The sequence below is a fragment of the Dipteris shenzhenensis genome, unplaced genomic scaffold (assembly GCF_047967505.1).
Source record: "Dipteris shenzhenensis isolate YYH24624 ecotype China unplaced genomic scaffold, Dip_SZ_1.0 scaf0023, whole genome shotgun sequence".
Taxonomy (NCBI): domain Eukaryota; kingdom Viridiplantae; phylum Streptophyta; class Polypodiopsida; order Gleicheniales; family Dipteridaceae; genus Dipteris; species Dipteris shenzhenensis.
In genome coordinates, this window is record NW_028239330.1 from 4,825 (window position 1) to 29,266 (window position 24,442).

At 49.4% G+C, this 24,442-nt stretch overlaps 8 protein-coding genes and 1 non-coding gene across 9 annotated transcripts; 5 read left to right on the top strand and 4 right to left on the bottom strand.

Annotated features, from left to right (window-relative positions):
* Positions 1 to 2,037: 2,037 nt before the first annotated feature.
* Positions 2,038 to 3,432, top strand: LOC147879402 (uncharacterized). Its single transcript, XM_087372201.1, has one exon. It carries the CDS (start codon positions 2,038 to 2,040, stop codon positions 3,430 to 3,432), a length of 1,395 nt encoding a protein of 464 aa, XP_087228327.1.
* A 2,863-nt stretch (positions 3,433 to 6,295) lies between these two features.
* Positions 6,296 to 7,309, top strand: LOC147879403 (GPI mannosyltransferase 2-like). Its single transcript, XM_087372202.1, has one exon. It carries the CDS (start codon positions 6,296 to 6,298, stop codon positions 7,307 to 7,309), a length of 1,014 nt encoding a protein of 337 aa, XP_087228328.1.
* A 653-nt stretch (positions 7,310 to 7,962) lies between these two features.
* LOC147879404 (uncharacterized) lies at positions 7,963 to 10,332 on the top strand. Its single transcript, XM_087372203.1, has one exon. The coding sequence runs from the start codon at positions 7,963 to 7,965 to the stop codon at positions 10,330 to 10,332; it is 2,370 nt and encodes a 789-aa protein (XP_087228329.1).
* Positions 10,333 to 10,334: 2 nt separating this feature from the next.
* Positions 10,335 to 13,955, top strand: LOC147879405 (proteasome activator BLM10-like). The gene has a single exon (XM_087372204.1). The coding sequence runs from the start codon at positions 10,335 to 10,337 to the stop codon at positions 13,953 to 13,955; it is 3,621 nt and encodes a 1,206-aa protein (XP_087228330.1).
* A 1,671-nt stretch (positions 13,956 to 15,626) lies between these two features.
* Positions 15,627 to 17,788, bottom strand: LOC147879406 (nucleolar GTP-binding protein 2-like). Its single transcript, XM_087372209.1, is given in 6 exon segments — positions 15,627 to 15,954; positions 15,956 to 16,179; positions 16,232 to 16,404; positions 16,463 to 16,556; positions 16,881 to 17,411; positions 17,468 to 17,788. Coding segments are annotated over 6 exon segments (1,671 nt in total).
* Positions 16,621 to 16,846, bottom strand: LOC147879407 (small nucleolar RNA snR191). The gene has a single exon (XR_015540704.1). It is a non-coding gene; the product is annotated as a small nucleolar RNA snR191 (small nucleolar RNA).
* A 539-nt stretch (positions 17,789 to 18,327) lies between the features above and the next one.
* On the top strand, positions 18,328 to 19,158 carry LOC147879408 (small ribosomal subunit protein mS26-like). The gene has a single exon (XM_087372205.1). The coding sequence runs from the start codon at positions 18,328 to 18,330 to the stop codon at positions 19,156 to 19,158; it is 831 nt and encodes a 276-aa protein (XP_087228331.1).
* Positions 19,159 to 19,290: 132 nt separating this feature from the next.
* On the bottom strand, positions 19,291 to 22,182 carry LOC147879409 (putative amidase ARB_02965). Its single transcript, XM_087372206.1, has 10 exons — positions 22,089 to 22,182; positions 21,911 to 21,984; positions 21,262 to 21,393; positions 21,174 to 21,206; positions 21,060 to 21,124; positions 20,943 to 21,010; positions 20,737 to 20,889; positions 19,891 to 20,674; positions 19,646 to 19,831; positions 19,291 to 19,591 (listed from the first exon to the last, which is right to left on the bottom strand). Exons 1-10 carry the CDS (start codon positions 22,180 to 22,182, stop codon positions 19,291 to 19,293), a joined length of 1,890 nt encoding a protein of 629 aa, XP_087228332.1.
* Positions 22,183 to 22,843: 661 nt separating this feature from the next.
* LOC147879410 (threonine dehydratase, mitochondrial-like) lies at positions 22,844 to 24,413 on the bottom strand (the record flags this gene model as incomplete). Its single annotated transcript, XM_087372208.1, has 2 exons — positions 22,844 to 24,135; positions 24,191 to 24,413. Coding segments are annotated over 2 exons (1,515 nt in total), but the record flags the coding sequence as incomplete, so codon positions are not given.
* Between the last annotated feature and the right edge of the window lie 29 nt (positions 24,414 to 24,442).

Sequence of the window (24,442 nt, forward strand, 5' to 3'; positions counted from 1 at the left end):
TACCGGTAGCTCCTGCCTCCCCTGGCTGCAGCTCATTTGAAGATTTGGAGGTCCCTGCATGGGTCTTGAAGCGCTTCCGTACATCTGTCGCCCCCGGAAACATGGTTTCCCTCAATTGGTGCCTGACTGGTTGCAGCTGGTCCGTTTTTGTGGAATGTTTGAAGATGACTCGCCGATATTGGGCTGCTGAATGTCCTCGTTGCCCTGCGAAACAAACAGTCCTTCGTCGTGAGCTTCGGATGTCGGGTTTGCTACAACTCCTGAAGTATTGCCATTCACATGATTCGTTGTCTGCGCCATACTCAGAAACTGGAGCTGCTTCGATGATATCATCGTCGTCAGAATCATCAAAGCCCCTGAATTTACTCTTGATAAGACGTCCGCTCGCGGCAGGTCTCGTAGGTTTCATGGTTGCCGAACGATCAGTCGGTGAAATACCAGCTGCTGCTCTGGTCTGTATGTGATGCGTCGTCTCTGGTGTGGGGTCTGCAAGTCGTTTCAAGATTGTGGGATCATTTTTCAAGATCGCCGAAAGAAACTCATTGTGAGCGATGGAAGTTTGCTTCAAGTCCGCGTCAACTTGATCGAAAAAGTTGGCAAACAAGTCTGTCTCGGTTTGGGATTTTGCAGGGCACTTGATAATAATGATTGCTCCTTTCTGTAATGTAGCTGGCTCGCTTGCACCTTTCTGATCAGCAACTGTTTTTGCGTATTCGACTAGCTGTGCAGGCCGCATCTGACCAGGATCAAGATTATGTAACAGACACTTGGCACAGCCACTGTTTAAAACGGGACTGAGTGTTTCATATTGCATGGTATCGCAGAAGATGAAGGTGAATCCTTGAAAGAGCTGTGGCCGAGATAGCGTGGGGATGTACGCTTCGTCAGGTTGAGGATCGATCTCCTTACCTGGAGGTGGACAGAAGCGGGACTCGTTGGGCCAATTGCCTTCAAAGTCCATTTCGAGCAATGAACGTTTTTGAATGCTGCCGTCTTCCTCCATACCAGGAGATGATGTGGCCGCCTCAAGCGCATCCAGAAAATGCTCCGTGACGATGTATTTAGCGCTCAAGAGTCCGTGCAAGACTTTAGGTACATTGCGCCTGGAGGAGATGACGTGTGTTGTTAGAGTCCGAGAGAAAGGAGAGGATAACTTTGATATCGAGTGCTTGCATTCGTTTCAAATATGCAGCCAAGGTTTTTGAAGAGGCATTTTGCAGGTCTGGGCTAGAGTCAAGCGTAAAGCAGACTTGACGCCATGTGAGACTGTTTTCGAGATGATGGTGAATCTTATGGTTCCTTGGTCCTAAAACAGATTGAAAACTCACTGGAAGGCCTCTTCCCAGTTGCCTAACCGTATCTTATGATGCTTGGCTTTAAGGACGAAAGGCTTGTTGCCAATGTTGATCTCATCAACGTATGTGCCAAATTTGGATCCATCGTCATTCAAAGTCACTTTGGTCCTGCTGAGCGGTTGGCTCTAGCAAATGTTAGTCAATGCACCAGCGTTGAGCGCAAGGCTGTCGGCTCACACCCTCGCCAGAAGCCACCAGGTCGAGAGAGAGGACAAGGTGTTGTCTAGAAACCGACTTGGCACTTATCTTGAAAAGACGAGTGGCGTGTCGATTCGAGGTTCGGCCAAAAAGATAACTGCTGCCAGGCCGTAGCCATACTTTCTTCTCTACTCAGATGTGGACTTTAGTCAATGTGACACGAGGCAGAAAGACATGGGACACCGACTCTCAAAGAAATCTCCTTCGTGCTCGAGCAACCACATCTTCCTTCTCCTCGAACGTGTCTCGATTGTTTTCACATGATTGAACGTCTATGAAGAGGACGCGTCGAGGCATGTAGAGAAGAGAAAGTCGTGACTGCCTACAGTAGCGAGGTGTTCTAACAGGTGTTGGATGCGTGTCCAGAGCTGCTGCCTCGGTCGCGCCTGCCATGACGTCGACCACATACTTCAGATGGCTTGCCAATTCTTCATGTCTAAGTAGTGTCTCTGCTCGCCGGTCGCGCAATGGCATGTGAGCTGAGATGTCGCTTCCACAATTACCAGACGAGCTCTTGTCGTACACTGCGGCGCAGCTCGATGTCCTGGACCTGTGTGCCTTGTCGAGGACATCCAAGAGGCTTAATCGCATTGCATCTGATGACGGACTCTGGAGAGTTCACCTCAGACGAGTAATTCCTTCGCCGACTCAGATCAGCGCGCCAGATGGCAGACCTTTGAAGCAGCTTTATGCCTCTCATTCAGCTCATTGGTTCTTGACACGCGAAGCCATCTTCTTTGCCGATACATCGCCTCATGGCAAAGTCATCTACATCAGCTATGACCCGCGACGCGGCTGTATCGAGGGACATGCCCTTACTGCCCGTTGCGGGGCCTTGCGAGAGGTCTTTGTTGAATTGGATGGCCAGCTTGTGAGCTACCGCCCTTTCAATCCGATCGTTAACCTCGATCTGAACTATCCGGTTCTATCATTGCCTATGCAACAGCTTGGCACCTCGGTGCATCTAAATCAAGAACTAACAATGGCCCGCGACATACACCAAGCCTCAGCTTCGTTTCTTCTCTCACGCTTCGTGCCTCCGCAGTCTATAGAGTCAAATATGGCACTGTGGCCTCCACTTGACTTTGAGTCCCCCTCGGGTCACCGAATGCTGAGTCAATCCCCCTCTATGTTTCACGCTTCGGGTCACAAACCTGATCGTCTCTCTGAGGTCTCACAGGCGACGTTCCGCGTACGGCAGTGGACTGATATGCATCCAGCCCAACGCGTTGTACTCGGTAGCATGGGCAGGACTTTGCCAGCAGAGACTATATTGAACTTTGCCGCACTCGACAAATCATCCTATGTGCCAACTGCGGACAAACCATACCAAGGTCTTTGGGTGGGAGATTTTGCTACGCATGGGTGTGAGTTTGTAGTCATTACGCATCAGTCGGCAGGCAGAAAGCTTCCTCGAAAAGCAGAAAAAGCTCTCATGCGGTGGCCGAGGTCCAACGTGACTCCATTCTTTGACATGTTGGATGTGGATGAAGGCGCTGATTTGGAGAGTGAAGACGATGATGATGATCGCATCGCTAATTCGACAGCCGAGACATCTCGCGAGGAAGTCCTAGAAGGCCGCCTTGTTGCAACGAAGCTCACTGGAGATCCACACGTCCCTCGAGGTCAAATCACATTTGTGAGCGAAGATATTGTTACAAGAGGCCATCTGGGATGGGCCAGGCAACCAGAATTCAACGAGGGCGCAAACACGGCAGATCCTACATTCAAGGGGGCAAAGATTGTCAAGTCTGTGGGACATATAGCAGAGCGAGACTTCGGCCGAGACTGCTATATTCCCGGCCAGCTAATCATATGCAGCGAGAACGTTCTGGCTCAGTATTGGGTAAGTATTGACGACCCCAAGCATCAAAGGTGAAGGGTGCACCCATTACTGACAATCCGTCTCTTCGTGCAGCAAACTTGGAAGCATGTGAGCTTCTACCGAAGGGTACATCTGGGAGATCTGCGAGGCCCAGCATGATTATTATTGGCAGGTGTGAGCAATTGAAGCTTTTTATATAAAAACAGGTTGCTGAATTGCACCTGGAGTCTGGCCCATTCTCCCGCTCCCGCCGATCAATCTATAAGAAAACAGCGACACCTGCGAAGACAGCACCCAAGACAGCACCCATTCCATAGACATGACCGAGAGAAGCGACTGCGGATGTAGCAGCGGACTTCCCGCCACCAAGGCCCCCCGAATTGCCGTTAATACTCTGAGAATTAGTGCCCGAGGAAGCGGTTCCGGAGGATTTGGCGGCGGTGCCTGTGGCTGAAGCGGTGGCGAGGCTTGAAGTGACGGTGACATTATACAGCTTGGGAGCGGAGGCACCGCAGGGATGCAGCTGGTAGCAGTTGGACTGGCAAGTGTTTGAGCCTCCACACTGAGCAGCGCATTGCTCGTTTGCTGCTTGACATTCGAAGTAGGGCAGGGTGTTGCTGAATTCTGTGCTATTTGGGGATTGACCGTTGGCACAGACGCAGCTGTATTCCAGTGTGTCCTTTGGAGAAGCAAGGGGTCAGTCTCATGGAAGAAGCAGGAGCGTGCGTAAACGTACGGCATAGCAGTAATTTGAAGTCCAAGCAGAAGAGCCGTCTGTAAAGATCAGATCAATTAGAAATGTTTGGAGGTCTGCATGAGTGCTGAAATACTGTTTATCTGAGCGCACAAAAATGGGCATTGAGTCTTCTGAGCAGTACACCACGACTGGCGCTGAGAGAGAGGTACAGAACTTGGCTGAATGAGAGTCTGTGCGAAAGAGTCGGAGGCGACTGCAGCCAAAAGCACGGCTGTGGCGACGAAGGACATGACGGAATTGAAGAATGTCGAAAACTTATTGGTATGAGAATGACGGTGGTATTAATTACAAGGGCGGGCAAGCAGATGCGACGAGGAAGCGAGAAAAACGGCTGAGCGAGTGAAGCCGGAAGACAAAGTAACAAGACGAGGAAACCGATTAATGGACGCCGATGAAGAAATGAAGACGAGGAGGCAAGAAAGAAAGCTACGATAATAATGCTGTTGAATATTGAGGCATATTATTCATAGAAAGACGAGACCAAGCCTGTGGATCCCTTTTCCAAGTCCCAAACCCAAGGCATCCTTGATACTATATGTGAAACGAGATTTGAATGTCTTAAAGTAGAAGCGGTTTGAAATTGAGTGGGCGCCGTTTCAAAAGTTTGTTTGGAATATTTATATATACATAGTACTATACATACCGAGTACTCATACCATCTCCTCACAAGGCCTTTCTTTACATATCAGAACATCAATACTATTTCAGCTTAACGACGTGCTCCATCGCTGTACCTAATTTGCAATTCCTCGCCCTCGCTGCCAAGTGCCATCGCCTCACGATTTCGCCGTCTTCTCTGATCCTCATCCAAACTACCTTCTAGCATGACAGTCGTCGCAATGGTCACTTCTTCGCTCTCGCTCTCTTCATCAGCATCCCAGCTTCGAAGGTCGCTCGGTCGACGCTGTGCAGCCTCAAGCTCCTCGAAACTTGGTGGAGTCAAGCTACTGTTTGGCCCTTCCCATGTATAGTCTGTAGTGTCGAAGTCAGCTGGACAAGACGTGGACCCTTGTCCGATCAAGTCCATGTTTACAGCAATCAATGCTTGTTCGCGAGTTGCACCATCACGGGAATGAAGCTGTGTTTGAACTGCGCGATGTGCAGGCCTTGACGAGTGAAACCGCACTAGACATGCTTCCTCGGCCGCTTTCCTGATTTCGTAGTTTGGATGATGTATCAGAGATTCCAATGTCCTCAGATCCAGCTCTTTCTCCTTTCGTGACTCCATGCGTTCAGAATATTTGGGGAATCTTGCGTCTTTGCCGTGTGTCGTTTCGGAGGCAGATTTAGACTCTCCTTGATCATCAGTTGCTTCAGCATGTGTGTGAGACACAGACCGTAATGCAACCCAGCCAATATAAGATGTCAAAGCACCGAGCAACAGCCATAGTGTAGGGTTGCGCCTTTCTACGGAGATATCCATTGACGAATGAGGAAGCCAGAGAGGCTATACGCAAAGCTTCGGGAGCATAACGGATGTAATGATGATACTCGACGCGACTACGAACGTGCAGAGAGATTCTATTCAGGCTCCATGAGACGAATTTTGACAAGGATGAGCGGATGTATGCAACATCATTAAAGCACCGGACAATTCAAAAGAAACTTAAAGCAAGACTGGCACGATGGCAAGTCATTATTATGTTTGGAGAAAGCTTAGGGTTGAGGAGATTAATGTCGATTATTGTTCTTGCATTATTCTTGCATAACTTTTGCATTGCTTCCACACACCTAACACATGCCTTTCACGATACATTGAAGCCACCAGCGCGGTGCATCACGGCGGCTTGGATCATGTCCATTGCAGAAAATATCCGATCTGGACCATTGCTCTGTCTCACAATCCCATTCATCTGCTGGAAGCTCATTCTCTTTGGCCTTGCTCTGGCAAGTCCAGGCGTAGGCTACGACACGTCGACAGATATCTTGCTTGAGGATGCGTTGTCACGGCTCAATTACGAGTCCACCACTTCATACAGTCTTTCATGTCTCTTAAATCGGCTCATACTGCGGCTTGTGAGATGGGATGCCTTTTACTTTGTCCCTGTTGCTTCCCAAGGCTACGTCCATGAGCAAGACTGGGCATTTGGATGGGGCTGGACTAGCACCATTTCTCTAATTACAAGGAGTATGTATTGAGCCAGTCTGATTTTTGGCATCATGATACTCACCTTGAGTGTCAACAATGCAGGTCTATTTGGTCATGCAGCGTCTATCATCGACTTTGCGATCGTTGGTGTCATTACAGCCAATATTGCACATCTCTTTTCTGTACTTGTAATACATCAGCTTTTCATTAGCCTCTCAGTGCCGAAGCACCTCTCATTTGCGGCTTCAATTCTGCACATAATCACCCCTGGGGGCCTGTTTCTATGCGCCCCTTATGCAGAGCCTGCCTTTTCTTTGCTCAGCTTCCTGGGTTATCTTTGCTATGCTGAGGCGTTTCCAAAATCAGGTTCCTTAGGCGCAACTCTGAATCGAGATCTATTCTTGGTACTGGCAGGTATCATGTTTGGCTGTTCAGCGACAGTCCGCAGCAATGGGGTGTTCAATGGATTGCTTTTTATACACGAGCTGTGGACAGCAACCGTAGCCTTCCAACGAACATCGAGCGTGATAGCATGGGTACGACGCATGCTTTGTACGGGACTAGGTGGCTTATTTACCGGCATTGGGTTTGCATTGCCGCAAGTCATTGCATATTTCGAGTACTGTGGGGTCGGCGCAAGCCAGGATCCTCGATCGTGGTGCGAGGCTGTAGTGCCGAGCATCTACGGATATGTTCAAAGCAAGTACTGGGGAGTGGGATGGTTTCGATATTGGACAGCAGGCAACATACCGCTCTTCCTGCTTGCGGCACCTGTGCTGTCAATGTTGCTATGGACTGGTGCAACTGCTTTGACATCTCACCATCAAGACAAACTCGAGCTAATGCGGCGACTTGCTCCTCCGCAGATATTGCTGACATTGCTGGCGTTTACACAATTCCATGTACAGGTCATCACGCGCATTTGCAGCGGCTATCCATTGCTGTACTACGGCACTGCGGGTCTTTTGTATCAAGAGACACAAGGGACTGTGAAATCAGGGTATGGCAAGGTTGCGGTATTTTGGTGTGTGGGATATGCCATCATACAAGGCGGGCTGTACGCATCATTCCTGCCGCCTGCATGACAGAGGTCGTTCTGATGTGACCAAATGAGGTGTTGATGATTGCGTAGCAAAGTGGTTGCCTCAGGCCTTTTCTTACTAAGAGAGACACTACTGTGGCTAGTGCAGTACAGTAGTAAACCTTACTACTTAGGCACACAGCTCGGCGCCACTCACTCACTGTCTTTAAAGCCATCCATCCATCGCCATGCCTTGTACATATCAGCAAACATAATACTTCTGCCTCTATTTCTTCCATGGGTGTCGATTGCCATTAGCTGCAAACTGTGTCAACTTTAACTTCAAAGTTGGTCTGCCATCCGTTGTCCCAGGCGACCTTTGTCTTCTTTACTCACAGCAGCGGAAGTACTACATAGTGCGATTGCTAAACAATCCATAGTCAACGGCATCATCACTTTTACATAGCTGCAATTTCTTCTGCACATTCTTCCAAGCAAATCACCCTTCCCTGTTCCACAGCATCGCCCTCACTTCGAACCGAGCCTTGTCCCGCCTAACTCGTCCTCAGTCCGCAGCCAGACGGCCATCAAACGAGTCGCGTGAGTCCTACCAGCTCGATCACCGAGCGTCATCAGGACAAACGTCAACCTTCATTTCATGCTTCACCAAAGTCTCAAATGACCGCCTGATACCCATAGCGATCTTCCCTCAGCAGTATGGACCAGCATCTCAATGCTGACACTGCTGCTTCCGGCGCAGCCAGCCAAGATATCTCCAGGGCGACCTCTCCCGGCGCCGGCTTCTGGAGAGACGTCAAAGATGCAAGAGTGTACCAGGTCAACGCAAAAGATGCAGTCAATGTCGACCAGGATGCAACTCAGCAACGCAGACCCTCTCGCTATCGTCCTAGAACATACCCCTACCGACGCTACGTGCCCTACAAAACCGACGACAATGAACAAGCCAACCTCAATAAGATCATCAAGCGTCTATATATTGCCGTCTCCGCTGGCGACTTTGTACCTGGCGCCACACATTGGACTAGAGAGCTAAGAGGATGGATGCAGCTCAAGTTTGATCTGCCGCGTGCTGATCGTATACGCCTCATCAAGCTCTACTTCGAGCTGGCCCTGGCCCCCGGCATGGATCACAGCGCTGGAGAACGCTTTGCAAGCATGTTCATGACCCTGACGAAGCGCAAGCATTATCTCAAGCCCGGTGAGGATCTTGTGCTCGATTGGAAGCCTTTGTACAAAGAGTTCAAGGTCCTCGTGCTTCCCAATGACATGCAGTCAGCCACCGCAATCACTGGTAGCCAGCTGAAGAGAAGTATTCGTACCTTGCTCAAGATGGTCACTTTCGCCCAGCCTTACTTCGAACCCTCACAATTGCCCGCCGTGTTCGAGGAGCTGCTGCCATATTTTAGCGCTTCAAATCCAGAGACTGCCTTTTGTGTTGTGGGTCTGTTGAACTTCTTTCTTCCCACTGGCCCTCCTGAACCGGGCTCCAAATTGCAACCAGAATATTACCTTCCTACGCTATTTCACCTTTGGTCCATCCTAACTCGCTCAAAGTCCATCGACATCCATTTCATCGACCTTTTCTCGCGACTTGCCAGAGATTCTATAACCTCGCAAGATCTGCCTTTCACCGAGCACGGTGTTTTCACACCTGAACAGTCTTCTACCATTTTCACGGCCATTCTCAAACTCCTTGAGATTCCCGTTGGACAAGTCATGTCTCCCTACAGCAATGTTGCTGACATGTACATGGGAGGCGCAGCAATGATTGAACGCGACCAACGAAAACATCCTGTCGCTCACAATGTGGCAAGATGGATCGTCATGTCACTTTCACCGCAGTGCTTGACTGCCTCGCATTCCGTGCTATCCCAACTCGAGGGACTTGTGCAAGCTACAGAAACCTTCTTTCACCCCTCAAATACTGGCAATTGGACTAAGACGCTTTCTCAGTTGGTGTTCTATCTAGCTGACTTCTTTGTCATGCGCTGGAATCGAGAGCGATCTGGTGAGATGGTTGTGCCCAGGGATCGTCAGCTTAATGAGGCCATCAAACGAAGATTCGTTTCGTGTCTCAGGGACGTCGTATTCATGGGAATCTTTGCCAAAAGCTCCACTGCTGTTAGCTATTCGCTGTCGGCTTTGGGTAACTTGGCATTCCTTGAACCAATCCTCATATTACCTGGTGCCTTGCAACGTATCTACCCAGCTCTACAAGGCCTTGTTGAGGTGCATCGCACCACCTCAGCCATCCGTGCTCTCAAAGAATTGGCGAGACCGCTAGCACGCAACAAGGGCTTCAGATGCCATATACCTGCTTTGCTAGGCCTTGCACTTCCTGGTATTGATGCGAATGATCTCGACAAGACAGTACACACCCTTTCCTTCATGCAAGCAGTATTCTACGAAGTTCCGATGGTGAACTTGACGAAGCATCCGCTCGACTTTGGTGGTTATCAAAAAGCGAATAGCAAGAAGACAGAAGACCATGACGCCGAGTTCGAGGACTCTCCTCTTGATAGCATGTTGGCTAGAGGTTGGATTGAAAATCAGCTCGCGCGTCTGGAAGCAGAGCCAGTCGACATCGAGATCGACTACGATGCCGAGATGACAGATTCTGAAGAAATAAGAGTCGCACGATCCTCTACAGCAGATTTTGATGCTTTCATGACGGCCTTTATGGAACGAGTCATCAATCTCTTGAGGAATCTGCCAGATCTGACGAGATCTCGCACTGCATCTCCTGAAGAGAATGTCACAAATACTTTGCCAGCTGCCGTCACCCCCCTATTTTCCTCTATGTCGACCGAAATCTTTGATCAAACTTTGAACAATCTTGTGTCATACGTAGACAAGCACGTTGACTATGCGGCAAGAGACGCTATGGCTTTCATTTTGAGTGCCTTGACCAAGGTCGACGCTAAGAAAGCTCTTGCAAAGCTCGTGCCTGTGCTCTCGCACAATATCAGAACGGAGATTGAAGAGAATGGGCTGGATCAAGTCGCACTGGTAGCACTGAAGTCAGTCCGGGAGATAAAGCACTGGTTTGGCATGTCTCACTTTTGAGTATGTCTATCGTCCATTCTGGTAGCGCCCTGCTTGAGTTCTCGGACGAACTGATCGACTTGGCGTTGTTCATGCGATCGCGCTGTAGGGGTATTGCAGCAACACATGTGTCAAATTTGCTGCATCATATACTACTCACAACCACCAACACATACACACTGGACACTGCTTTGTTCGAGGAGTCGGATCTCGCTTCCCTCGCAACGCCGACCTCTCTTTGGGCTCAAAAGCAAGACCCATCTCGTTTGAACATCAAGTGGCATGTGCCTGATGAGCGAGAGATTGCCTTTGCCATCAAAATTTTTGAGAAATTCGCTCGTTTGGAGCTCAGCAGACTTGACGAGTTGACCGGACCAAATTCACCGGTCAAGCGAGACGGGTCTGGAAAAGAATGGTCCGATGAAGTATCTCGCAGCCTTGTCCTCCTGCGCTTGATTATTTCAGGTGTCTCGTCCTTGTTTGACAGTCGCAAAGACAACCAGAAATGGACTTCAGTTCAGGTCGATGACGATGATGTCCAAGAAAAGGAAGTGAGCGATGATTCAGACGAGGTGGAAGAGCCGACCGATGCAGATTACGGAGCTACAGAAGATGATGATGTCAAACAGGGCTTCTTGTATCCGACTGGATATTCCATGAAGACTGGAAGCTCAGAATATGATCTAGTCCACGGACTGCGGCTTGAGATCGGCCAGCACTTGCATAAAGTACATGGCTTTTTGGTCGAAAAGCAGCAAGACGATGTGACATGCTTCAATGCGTTGTACACTGCCTATCGGTCTTGGTTTACTGACGTCGGAGTGGAAAGATCTGCTCACGTCCTCGACCGCGTCACACGCCTTCTCGCGGTAGATATTGCAGCATTCAAGACTAGTGGCCTTCGCAAGGACTATCCTCGCCCGCTTCTTGTTCGTCGTGCTGGTGTTTATCATCTTCAGAGACTACGCTACAATGCCTCGGCCCGTCCAAGAACAGATCTGGACTCTGAACTTCTCACAGATCTTGTCAGATCGAGTGTGTCAAACTACACAGAAATTCGACGTACAGCTCAAACAGCCATAGAGGCATCTATGAAAGTCATCATCGGTGCACGACCGGTGTTGATCCCACCTCTTCTCAAGCATCTTGAGGAAGCCATACCGATCAATGACTTTCCTCGCATTAAAGGAGCCATGTACTCTTTACTCTTCGGTAGTCTCGTCAAGCCAATAGGGCGCGATTGGCGCTATACGCCGAGGCTCCTCAAGTGCTACGTCAATGTTCTTGACGTTGACAAGCCATCCATCCAGAAATTGTCGACCGGAGCCGCCATTCAAGTCATGGACATGACCCGTAGTCAAGGACGCCTCACAATCTTGGATCAGCAGCGAGTAGAAGAGATTCGACCCGATGACGCGCAAGCCGATGATGATGCGATCAGAACGACAATCAGTAAGCGAGAGCGCGTCATCGCGAAAAGGAAAGATTTTGTCAAAAGTCGAAGGAACGAGCTTTCTGATGATCTTTCCCAAGTAGCAAGAAATTCGCACTGGCGTAAGGAGAGCCGCACGGCAACGCTGGTCATTGGCTTGAGTCTGCGCTTTGATGACATTGCCTCAGAGAATATGGTCGATCTTGTCGTACGTCGAGCTGTCGATCCTCACCCAAGCTTGCGGATGATCTATAGCAGCGCTCTCATCGGCCTCTTCACTTTCATCGATACAAGGGCATTGTCTGAACACAAATATGAAAACCTTTTGCTGGACAAGAAAATGGTTCCGGGCTTCACTAAAATCGACGCACAGCTTGATGATCCAAAATGGACAGAGACCTTTCTCTCCAATTTCGCCAAACCAGCTGCAGACGTCTTTATCGATCAGGACTATCCCGGATGGCTTGTCTGGGGCAAATCAATCCCGGCGTTCGAAGCCTCAGCCTCAAACGTGCTTGACTATGACGAGGTCGAGACGCGGGTCCGCAAGCAGATAGGCGGACTGCTTGATCGTACTTGGTTCCAGATCTACATCTCCTTCATGAAGCAGGAGCCGCGTGATGCAAGCCACGATCGATTTCGCACCACGAATGTTCTAGCATTGACAAGTCTTTTCAATCTTGTTTTCACGGGACATGCAGTAGCTACATTTGACGAAATCAAGGAGCTGATTAGGGAGACCTTTGACGATGGCAGCGATAGACACCAGCATCGCGCAACGGCTGAATTATTGGCGTCACTCCTAAATGTCTCCAAGACCCTCGATCCTACTCAAACGACTGAGATTTGGTCGTATTGTTTCCCCATTGTACGTGGAGTTTTCGAGGATGGGCTAACGCCAGAGAACCAAGAATACTGGAAGTCATTTGTTGACACAGTGCTTCAAACTTCTGATCCGCGTCGAGCCTGGCCCTTGGTCGAGTGGCTCGCAAGCTTCAGACTTGACATGACATCAAATGCTGCATTCAAAGAATCTTCCAAGATCGCGCTTCTCGAACATGTTGTCCTTGACCTTGGCTGGCATTTCCAGCTCGGTGAAGGTGTCACTAGCAATTTCATGAGCCACCTCGACCATCCGTACAAAGGTGTTCGTGAGACAATGGCATATGTCCTGCACCAATTATGCCGATCCCAGCATTGGGAAGCCCACAAGAGCGTCTCTGCCCTGATCGACGCGCAGCATTCTAGTGGTCCTCTTGGCAAACGTGGCTGGGAGCCATCTGCTCAGTTTCAATCCCTGATTCAAGTCATTTTCGCCAAAATAGAAGCCTGGCGAAAGGAACGCACCCCGGGTCAACAAACTGCATCATCTTATACGTCTGGGTCGAAGACAATTACCCTCTTTCTAGACAAAATGCTGGAGTCGTTGGAATGCACGCAACTCATTCCATTCTTTCACAACACTTTGCTTGAACCAGTCCTCCAGATGATGGATGTCAAAGAAGATCCAGAGTTGCAGGTCTCTGCGTATTCACTATTTCGCAGTCTAGGAGTCGTTCCCTTCCGCGCCGGCGAGGAAGCAGATTTTGTCGATGCTCTGATGCAGACCGGCAGAACAGCATCCTCGTGGCATGCCCGCCTCAGATCAATGGTCAATATGCAGGCAATTTATTACTGTCAGCTATTTTTAATGCCACGCAAGCGTCAGCTCAAGATGTTTGAATGCGTTTCTGAGATGCTGTCAGATAGCCAGTTGGAAGTACGCATCGGCGCAGCTACCACTCTGTCGGGCATGATACGATGCTCACCTGTGAGTCTTCGCGACGAGGTAATTACTTCGTTGAACAAGAAATTCGTAGAAATGCTACGAACTGCCCCACTGCAGCGACGGAAGCCCGGTGGCACATCTACACCCGTAGACCGAGGTGCTGAGAGCAAAACTATCTTGACAAGGCATGCTGCAGTCCTCGGGCTAGGCGGTCTCGTGGAAGCTTTTCCATACGCAAGCCCGCCACCCTCGTGGGTTCCGGAGATATTGACCACCTTGGCTACTAAGGCAGCTGGGGATCCCGGAATGGTTGGCAAAAGTGCTAAAGAGACTGTCAGTGATTTCAAAAAGACACGGCAAGATACGTGGCATATTGACGTCAAGGTATGCAAGAGAATTTTTCACCTCGCTGTGCTTTGTATTGTGATTGATACAGTTTGCTAACTCTCATCGTCCTGTAGGCTTTCTCTCCAGAGCAATTAGAAGGGTTGGAAGGTGTCTTGTGGAAGAGCTATTTTGCGTAGTACATACTAGTAAGACGTGAGAGCGTGGCAACATTTTTGTTAAATACCAATATTTTACTGAGCATAGCGAAAGCATCACATCTCATGTTAGCATCATAATTTGGTTCATCATTTCTTGACTATGCAACAGCTCTAATCCATCCTATGGCTTATTATCAGACTATCAATCCCCATCCGAACATCCACAATACAATGACCTGCAAGCTGCCTTCAATGACAAACGTGCTGATTCCCAGATCCCTTGAATATGCATAGACGCTCGTATAAACGCTGGGTCCCCTCTCAACCGCAGCTTGCGCGAGGAAGACGAACAAAACGCGCATCAATAATTGAACTGCGTATAGAAGGACGCCAATTTGGATATAAACCGAAGCAGTCGAAAATTGGCCCAAGGTCATGACCGCTGCACCAGACACGAGGAGCTGATAGATGAGGAATGCCAGCAAGAATGCGAATGTGATGGGTGCTAGCACACCGATGGGGGTGTCGAGTTGATAATAATCAGCAGTGTTTGGATTGACAACTTCCCATCCCAAAAGGCCTAGATAAGCGATACCGAGCAGTGAAGAAAAGGCAAGCCAGGAGAAAAGTCCAATGACGAGGCCTTTTGGTGGAAGTGGTGTGGAGGAATCCAGAGAGGTCTTGATCGAATTGGTTGCATCACTGTGTCGTTTCGAGGTCGAGCTTGATTGTTTAATGACTGCAAGCAGAACCGAGAGGACAGCCAGAAGGACGATCACGAGGAAACTAGCAGTCTCGGCTGCCATGAATAGAGCTGGAATGGACGAGCGAGAGACTCTAGACGAGCATGCGCGGTCGGTTGTGATTGGGATCTCTAATACTATTGCACTAGGTCACGTTAGGACGTATTCGACATCAAAATCGCTATGTAGGTAGCCACAAACGCAACGAGAGGATCAGTCAAGGAGGATTAGGTGTGATGCTTACAGTATGCTTAGTAAGAGGGTCGCTAGAAATACTGCACCGCGCAGCGCGTGGCCACCAGCCTTTCCTAGAAGACGAAGCTTGAAGGCGCAAACAATGCCGAGTGCAATGTATGCCAGTAAGAAGAGAGCATAAAAAAGCAAACGGACTATCCAGGTGGCCTCTGGCTCGACAAGGTCATAGCATCCACCACTACGCGTGTCGACGGCGTAGACAGCGCCGGCATAGTATGGCATGTTTGACTGCTCAAGGCGTTTGAAGTAAGTCGTGTATTCGGTTGACGGTCAAGAATTGATGACCAGAGCCAGGTGAAGTCGCGCGTCGGCGCGAATATGAATGCCTGACACGACACGTTGTCTGAAGCAACGGCATGCATCATTGCCCAGTGATAATTCCTTGTCTGACGTCTTTGCAACCACAGCACTGGGATTCTGTAGTCTTGTGAAGGACGGACTGCTCTTGGCAAAGCTATTCATGGCGTCGAGAGGTCTTGGCTTGCGTCGCGTGCTGTGTAAAGGAAATAAAGTAGAATGATGCTTCCGGCATTTTTTGTGCCGATACAGCCAATTTTGCTGGTCGATCAGACATAGATCTGAGCTGCTATTGTAATAAAGCGTTAGACAGATGATCTGCAGAGAACCGTTGTTCAATCTTCGTGCTCATGATCGTCAGATTCTTCATCCTCGTCCTCATCATCCGAGAAGCCATCGAATGACCCGTTTTCAGATACATTATCGCTCTCGCCGTCCGGTCCTTCATTCACCGCCTTTCTCTTCACGCCTCGCAATTCTTCTGTGGGACGCTTGTTGAGCTGCGTCATTTCACCCAGCCGGGTCTCAGTCTCAGGCGCGTTGTCGATTCCCTGGCTTGCTGCTTGCTGAGGCGGCAAGGTCATCCATGGCAACTTGCCGCGAAGAAAATCGTTGATGACCATCTTCGCGACGGAGTCCAAGTCAGCCTCGCCCCCTTTTACTTTTGCGTGCTAGCCGTTCGAGGAACTCGGTCGTATCTTTGTAGTTTGAAATGTCGTACGTCCGTTCGATATGTTTCTGACGACACTTGGCCAGGCAAGCACTAACATACTGGGCCGGATTTTGAACATTCTCGATTCGCACAACGCCTCGCAGCAAAATATCTTCCGCTGAGTCTCCTTGATTCGGAGGCACAATGCCAGGGCAGTCAATAAGATAGATGCGTTTCTATTGTCTTGTCAGAACAAGGACTCCAGAGGATCATTCGATTGCTACTTACCATGAGTGTGACGTATTGCCAGACTTTGGTCTCTCCAGGGATAGGAGCAACTTTGGCTACCATTTTCTTGCGCAGTGTGTTGATGATTGACGATTTGCCCACGTTCGGATAGCCGATCAAGCCAACTGAAATCTGTTTACGATTCTGATGAAGGGCGCTGAACTGCCGAAGAACTGTACGAAGCTTTAGTGTGAGGTATCAGTGCATGGCAATAGAGCGTATTGAGCTTACCTGCGATCAGGCTACCTTTGCCGAATGAATTGTTGATACTGGCGTGAAATGCGAGAGTAGGATATTCTTTTCCCAGAATGCGCACCCACGAAGCCTTTGCAATAGTCAGCATAGGATCCGAAGCAACACGACCTTTCCGACTGCAGTCGATATATGAAAAATGTGCGTAACGTTACTAAGAGGTCATTTCATGACTGCATGAAAGATGCAGGAAAGACCTCAACTCAAAACAAGACGCTCGAGAGAAACTTGATGTTCGTCAAAACGATGAACAGTGCCAAAACGGCGGGCGTGACTCTCTTCAATCTCCGGAAAATGTAACAGACTATCCATTTATTGAGGCTGCGCAGAGGCAAGAACTGGTGTCTTGACTAATTTCCCGGGAGTCGATGGAACAGGAAAGGGATGAGAAACTTACCGCTACAGAAGTAGGTACCAAGTCCGTCTTGTTCAGCACAAATATGAGATGCTTGTGAGGTGCCTCTTCTCGAATATACTTCTCCACGCTCCGACACCGTGTGCCTTCTGGATCTCGTGCGTCGATAACATGAATGATGACATCGCTGCTATCTATCACCTTGTACAGCTCATTCCAAATTCTCTTGCTTTGACCTTTTGAGAAGACAGGTTCCCTAGAGGCGGAGAGTGATCCGTCGCCAATGTTGTTTTCAGATGTAGCGTTGTCTCCTCCCAAAGCTCCACTCAGTAAATCCGCGCGATCAAGACGCTCCGCGTAGTCCGTGTGCATTTTCTCACTGTGATCCGCAAGATCTGTCAAGGAGCCAAGGGAAGTGTCCAAACGGGGTCGTTTCCGCTGGGACTTTGGTCCAAAGGTATCAGCAAAAGATTGTGTCTCGACTGCAATTCGGGCTGCATGCTGGTCTCGAGTCTTGGGACCTTCGGCGTCTCGAATCAATGACATTGGCAACTTGTTGGACTTCATGAGAAACTGGAAGATGGTCAGCATCTCAGTCAAAAGTGAGAAGAGATTGATTTGAGGCCTACAGAATACGGATCACTTTGACTCTTCGAGATAGCATCTCGGAACTGTGTCAGATGGTCTTGCGATATGACTCTGGTGTTTGTGAACCACTTCCTGTTGGGTTCAATCCTCGCATTTGGTGTCTCCCTGCTTTGGAAGACGGCTGCTTTTGTGATGTTGCCTCTGGCGTCTCTTTGAGCAGTGCCACCGGTGAGGATCTTGAGTTGCTTTGCCCTTTTTGCGCTGCGATAGAAATTCTCGCCTTTCTGGCGAACATTTCCCATGCCATCTCCTGTTTTGCCCTGGCGCTCACGCCTCGTGGCTTCCTTCTTGCCGGTACCCATGTTGGGTGTCTTCTTGCGTCGGGTGGTATCAATCGGTGAGGCGGTTGTTTAAATTCCCTGTATCTATATCGCAGAAGATTCCATATCGGATTACAGTGCCTGGAAGTCTTGATTGCGGGCAGTGCAGCTGAACAGACGTAGTTTGAGACTTTACGAGACGGCCGTCCGTAGCTAGTCGACCTGCAGAAAAAAAACTGAAGAGATGTCAAATGGTAGACTTTCGGCAATCGATTGCGGCAAGAATTTAATAGACAGGGTAGGCTGTGGGGGTAGTACTCGCAGATTTAGCTGGAATCCAACACATAGATGGGCAAGGGGAACGAGACTGATGTTTGGCATTGACTTCCAAAGATATTTTCAGAGCTCCAACTCCAGCTCATCATTTATATTGCCCAGGCGCATTCATTGTCGCGCTGGAAGGCACTCCAGCCTAACGACGATACCCGACATTCCAAGCATTGCAAGCCGCCAGGATGAGCCACCACACATGCTGCACAGGCTCACGAGCCGTCCGACATGCTCGACCACTAGTCTCGCGCATGTTCTCAACAAACACCATCAGAAATGCTCAAATCCCTCCCGAATCTCCTCGTTTCGTCAACTTCCCACGAAACGTTCAACCCGACTCAGTACCAGCTGTTCGACTGAAAGGTCTCCTGCCTGTCCCTAAGAGAATAAATGAGCGATCCGACAAAGCACTGCCAGAACTGAAAAGACTGGGAGCTACAACTGGCGACGAAGCTGCACGAAATGAATGGCGGCATCGAGCAAGCAAATTACGCAGACAAAATTTGTTACAAGGACACAAGGAATTAAAGACGCGGAGTACTGAGGCTAGGACTGCTGCCAATATCACCAACAGGCGAGCAGCCCGAGCACGATATCTTGCACGCAATCAACCCATTTCAGAATCTGAAAGATTGACAAGAGCCTCTGTAAGCACTTTGATGCAGCCTAAAAGTCTGAAAGGCGGCATACCGGATCCTGGACGGGAGGACCGTGTGAGGCAGATGAGAGCAAATGTGGAGGCCAAAGAAGCACAACGGTCATTGAATGCACGTAGTGCACTGCATTCCCTCTATATGAACGCCAAGAACTTCATTGTTACCGAAGCACAGTTGGACGAAACAATCAATAGAGAATTTGGCTCACCAGAACAACCTCATTCCTTTGGCAAAACTTCTGGTCCAAGCGTGTGGTACACATCAAATCCCGAGACGACTCAACAAATGCTTCGAAAAGTCGCCCAGCCTGGCGCACGGGCCAATAATCTGACTGGAAATACTGATGAGATTGACAACGGCATTCGAAAGCTGTCGCGAGACAGACTGAAGCGTGTAGCCGAGGAACTCACTGGCGGCAAAATTTGATATCACTCTGTATTCTACCAAGTTCACAAAAACACTTTTACACAATGTACAATAGATCATGCCTAAATTCTCGGTGGCCAGATTGGCTACACTTGATTTCATTCTGGTCTACTTGGCCACGCGTACGATCCATCAGACCTGAGGACTTGCCCATGACTTGCCCCTTGCCTTTCTTGACATTACATTTCGAACACCATCTTCTGCCTGGTACTTCTGTAGCGATACTTGGTTTTTTGCCGCCTGCTCGTGGTCTTTTACTGTGCACCATCGATCTTGAGCGCCAGTCAAATTTGCGTTGCAGATTTTACACTGCGCGGCTGGTTGGACATATGGCTTGATGGCCGCTCTCGCATGGGTCCGCTGCTCGTAAGCATAGGCGAAACCGATCAACGCTGCCTCTGTCCACTTCAGTCCCATGAAACTTAGGCCGAACCTGTTGAGGCATGAGTGGAGTCCATGTTGACGAATGCGGCAGCAGTATACATACGGGATATTTGGTGCAGTTGCTACAAGATTTCCTCGTGAGTTCAGCTGGACCGATGTGTTGCTCGGATACGATCCCATTGGCGTGGTGATAATTGGAGAACCAACGATCGCGGCAAACGGAGGAGCGTACGCAGACGGTAGAAGCACTGCATCCAGTGATTGCCGCATGATTGCGCCCAATACACCACTGTACCAAATTAGTCCAATGGCTTTCACAAACAAGACGCAGGAGCCTTCTTGACGTACCCTTCACCTCCAAGATATGCATCAGCTTCTCGAGCAGCGTATGCTCGGTAGTCTGTATTGTTATATCCCAAAGCCAATGCACTGTCCCATACCGCGACATCTCGTGAGGGATAGTCCTCAGGAGGATACGATTTAGTAAAAGCTTCAAGTCCCTTTAGATTCGTGATATGGTTCGGATTGAAGGTCAGATGACTGAGATAGGTTGCAAGGTTATTGATAAAGTCAGTGTTCAACACTATTGTTTCGTTGTTTGAGTTTGCCCAGTCCTCTAAGGCAGTAAAGTTAGAGTCCACAATAGTCGCGCCAGCGCCCCGAATGGTGGCCAGCGAAGACTCAAAAGCCGTGAGAACAGGGCCCGAAGTATTGTCTCTGAACAATTCAATGACATTTCGAGGGACGCCAAAACGCTTGCCTTTCAAGCTGTCCTTGTCGCAAGCAGCAACATAATCTGGAAGCTTAGAAAACGGGATTGCAGACGTGTAGTTGTCATTCTTGTCCGGTCCAGCAATTGCCTGAAGTAGCCAGGCAGCATCACGAACACTCCGAGCCATTGGTCCGACAGTATCTTGATGCTCGGAAATAGGGATGACGAGGAACCTGGATGTAAGACCGACGGTAGGCTTGATGCCAACGATATTATTGACCTCAGATGGCGAGATGATTGAACCATCGGTTTCTGTCCCGAGACATGCCCAAGCCAGACCAAGGTCGGAGGCGACAGCTGAACCACTTGATGAGCCAGATGGGTCCTGATTGGGATAATAGGCGCCGTATGTCTGGCCTCCTAGATGGACAATTGAGTAACATGCTAGGCAAGAGAAGAGAAACCGGCGAATGAGGACGCACCATATGCAGACCAGCCATTGGAAGAATTGTCACTGCGAAAATTTGCCCATTGACTGAGATTAGTCTTACCGAGCAAGATAGCACCAGCTTTGCGCAACTTGGAGGCAATGGTTGAATCGCCGACCTTTGCGCCGAGGAGAGCATACGATCCGGCTTTGAATGTAATCAGTGTACCGCTTAGATAGGATGTGAGGCAAGCAACAAACCAGTCGTGTTCATCAGGTCATCCGTGGCAGTGTTGCCCTTGATCAAAACAGGTATTCCATGTAACGGGCTATTGCGAGTGAGCTTGCATTTCTGAACAGACACAGCGCAGAGCTGACCCTCTTATGTGACCATGTTTGCGCTCTTGATCGAGACTTCGAGCAATTTCAATGGCTTGAGGGTTCTAAATGGTCAGTAAAACGAGCATAGCGAGCGATTGAGGAACTTCGTACCAGCTCAGTGACGGCGTGCAAGATATCATTGACCTGTGGTAAAAGATAAGTCATTCTTCACACAGCAAGCCCGAGGGACGTGGCTCACTTCAGAGATTCTCTCCATGTATGCAGAAATAAGATCGACAGAGGTGAGCGATCCATGATGGAGGGCCGCCTGCAATTGCTCAAGGGAAGCATTGCTTAGATCGGGGGCAGCTACAGGTAGATGGTGATTAGTCTGCCAACATTGGCGAGAAGCAATACCATCAGGACGAGAGATTTACGGTGATGGGCATAGTCACAGGCGACAAAGCCAATGAAGGCGTAGATGAGCACTATGAAGCGCATGGTGAGTGGAGTGAAACCTGGATCAAGAGTCGTTTGCACTGTTGCATAGGGTCAAGAAAGTCACGGAGAGAGACATTGAATATATACCTAAGACATAGAGGTGATCTCAGAAGGATGATAAGAGATGGAGCAGTAGTGGAAAGCTTGATCTGAAGAGGAAGCTGCAACTCAAACTGACGCGCTAGGTCATGTACTGCAGCTGCATGACGAGTCAGATCACTAACCAAGGACATACGCTTGTGATGCTGGGTCTAATCATGCTCGACACGATCGGGGGAGTATTGATCTCTCGGCATTCTGGGGTCAACATAGATGCGTGTGTGACAGAGAAAGGGAGAATTGACACCAATGATGATGATGATGTGCATGATTGACCCTAAACCCTACTTGTTCTTTCGCGACGTGACATTGAAACCTCCATACGCACTCTCATGGGTAGCAAGACGCTGTCCAAAGCCTTCGATCGGTGTTGTGCCGTCCTCTACATTTGAATTTCATCGAATTGTCAACAATGGAGGCCACAGGGAATGAGCAGCCGGGTGCGCTCAATTGGCGCCTCAGCGCTCATCCCATGACACTCCTCACCTTTCTCACCCTGCGAATCGGTATGCAACGCGTCCTGTGCTTCATCCACCACTTGAGCTGAATCTAGGCCCCAAGCTGCCCTTGTGCTGTACATTGTAGGCTTCTGGGTGATCAAGAACTTGTACGTCTTAGCTCTGTCTACTTACTACGTGCCCTGTTGCTCGAGACTCACTCCTGCCTAGCATTCTTATATTCATCATCACAATTCTTTTACTATCGGCCGACTTCTACAACCTAAAAAACATCGCTGGACGAAGACTGGTTGGACTGAGATGGTGGAACGAAGTCAATCCGTCAACTGGCGAGACAACAATGGTGTTTGAAAGCATTGAAACAACTAGTGATCCAAATAGTCAGGGAAGAAAGGTCAATGCCACTGACCGCAGGTAAGCCCATGCCAAAAGCTATTCTTGCGTCAATCATAGCTTCAGGTCCTCTTGGAAGCAGCATATCCACTGACTGCGCCTCTGTCCCTACGTAGGTTCTTCTGGCTCGCGCTCTACGTTCTCCCAACAGCCTGGATTGTCCTTGGGCTGTTTGCCATCATCAGCTTTCATTTCGGATGGTTGATGCTCGTGATCATCGCACTTATCCTTACAATCACCAATACCGTCGCCTTCAGCCGCTGTGATAGATTCAGTCAAGCGAGCGCATTTGCAGGATCGGCAGTTTATGGAAGTGGTCTCGCGTCTCGTGTCGCAAGCGGTATGGTTGGTCGATTTTTCTCCAGAGGCTGATACTTGTACGATTACATCTCAACCATCCCTCATAAACTGACGATAAGTTGCGTTGGTCGTCTCTTCCTGCCAAGGATAGCCGACCCTCTTGAGGAATTCTTCAATCTCTGTCTCCTTTCCGGGCGGTACCTGTATACCAGCCAGAACTTTGGCCACATCTCCTCCATAGTTCCTGTAGTGGAACACGCTGATGTTGAATCCTGGCTGCAGTGTTGTCAAGAAGCGGTACAGTGCTCCGCCGCGTTCGGGAAAAGAGAACGAGTACAAGCGTTCGTTCTCGACATTTTGGCGACCGCCGACCAGGTATCTAATGTGTGACTTGGCAAGCTCATCTTCTGAGAGATCTCGTACTTGTATGCCAGCGTCCACAAGGCTAGCAATAAGCTCGCCCAATCTCGATGGGGTAATGGCTAGGCCCATGATGATGTGCGCAGCATCTGGTCGGAAGAATCGATAGCTGAACTCTGTTATCGAAACCTTGTCAACTCGTCGAACAAGATCTGCAAATGACCCCGGTCGTTCAGGGATGGTGACGGCCAGCAAAGCTTCCTTCTTCTCTCCTAACGCTGCTCGCTCGGCAACGAATCGTAGTCGATCAAAGTTCATGTTGGCACCGGACGCAATAGCGACGAGACCTCTGTCTGGATTTGTGGTGGGAAATTTGGCGACATACTTTTTCAAGCCTGCGAGTGCCAAAGCGCCAGCTGGTTCAAGTATTGACCTGGTATCCTCAAAGGTATCCTTGATAGCTGCGCATATCTCATCTGTATTTACGAGAATGATGTCGTTGACAACCTCCTGACATAGCCTGAAGGTTTCCTCACCAACATGCTTGACAGCTGCACCATCGGCAAAAAGACCAACGTCCGACAACACTACACGCTCTCCCTTTTGCAACGAGGTGACCATTGCATTGGCGTCGTAAGTTTCCACGCCGATGATCTTGACATGAGGGGCAATTCGCTTGATGTACGTGCCGATTCCTGCAATCAATCCACCACCGCCAACGCAACAGAAGATGGCTTCGAGCGTGTCCAGATCTGTTTGACGCAGTATTTCCATGCCGATAGTGCCCTGACCAGCAATAACGTAGGGGTCATCAAACGGTGCAATGTTGACAAGGCCATGTGCAAGCTCGAGACGCTTGGCCTCTGATTTGGCAGCATCAAAATCTGCGCCGCGCAGTAATACTGTTCCTCCAAGCCTCGAGACATTGCGGTGCTTAATATCTGGTGTTCCTTCAGGCATGACAATGGTCGCTGGGATCTTTAGCTTCCGCGCAGAGAATGCAACGCCTTGAGCGTGATTTCCTTGCGCAAGTCTTAGTTGTGTTCTATTGCATGTTGCACATTGAATATAGCGTACCTGCGGAGCAAGCTACCACGCCCTTCCATCTTTGTGAAGCATCCAAATGTGCCATCTTGTTGTATGCACCTCTCAACTTGAAACTGAACACTGGCTGTAAGTCTTCTCTCTTGAGCATGACGCGGCAATCGAGCCGGTTGCTGAGGTTGGTAGCATGCGTCAAGGGTGTTTCTTGAACAACCTCATAGACCCGAGAGGTGAGAATCAGCCGCAAATACTGGATTGGCGCAGATTAGTGTGAGTTCAAGGGAA

Coding starts and splice junctions, on each gene's coding strand:
- LOC147879402 (XM_087372201.1), top strand. CDS start 2,038: ATGTCGCTTCCACAATTACCAGACGAGCTCTTGTCGTACACTGCGGCG.
- LOC147879403 (XM_087372202.1), top strand. CDS start 6,296: ATGATACTCACCTTGAGTGTCAACAATGCAGGTCTATTTGGTCATGCA.
- LOC147879404 (XM_087372203.1), top strand. CDS start 7,963: ATGGACCAGCATCTCAATGCTGACACTGCTGCTTCCGGCGCAGCCAGC.
- LOC147879405 (XM_087372204.1), top strand. CDS start 10,335: ATGTCTATCGTCCATTCTGGTAGCGCCCTGCTTGAGTTCTCGGACGAA.
- LOC147879408 (XM_087372205.1), top strand. CDS start 18,328: ATGTTCTCAACAAACACCATCAGAAATGCTCAAATCCCTCCCGAATCT.
- LOC147879409 (XM_087372206.1), bottom strand. CDS start 22,182: ATGTACAGCACAAGGGCAGCTTGGGGCCTAGATTCAGCTCAAGTGGTG. Junction 21,011..21,059: donor AAACATGGTCACATAAGAGG/GTCAGCTCTGCG, acceptor CACTCGCAATAG/CCCGTTACATGGAATACCTG. Junction 19,592..19,645: donor GCAACTGCACCAAATATCCC/GTATGTATACTG, acceptor ATGCCTCAACAG/GTTCGGCCTAAGTTTCATGG.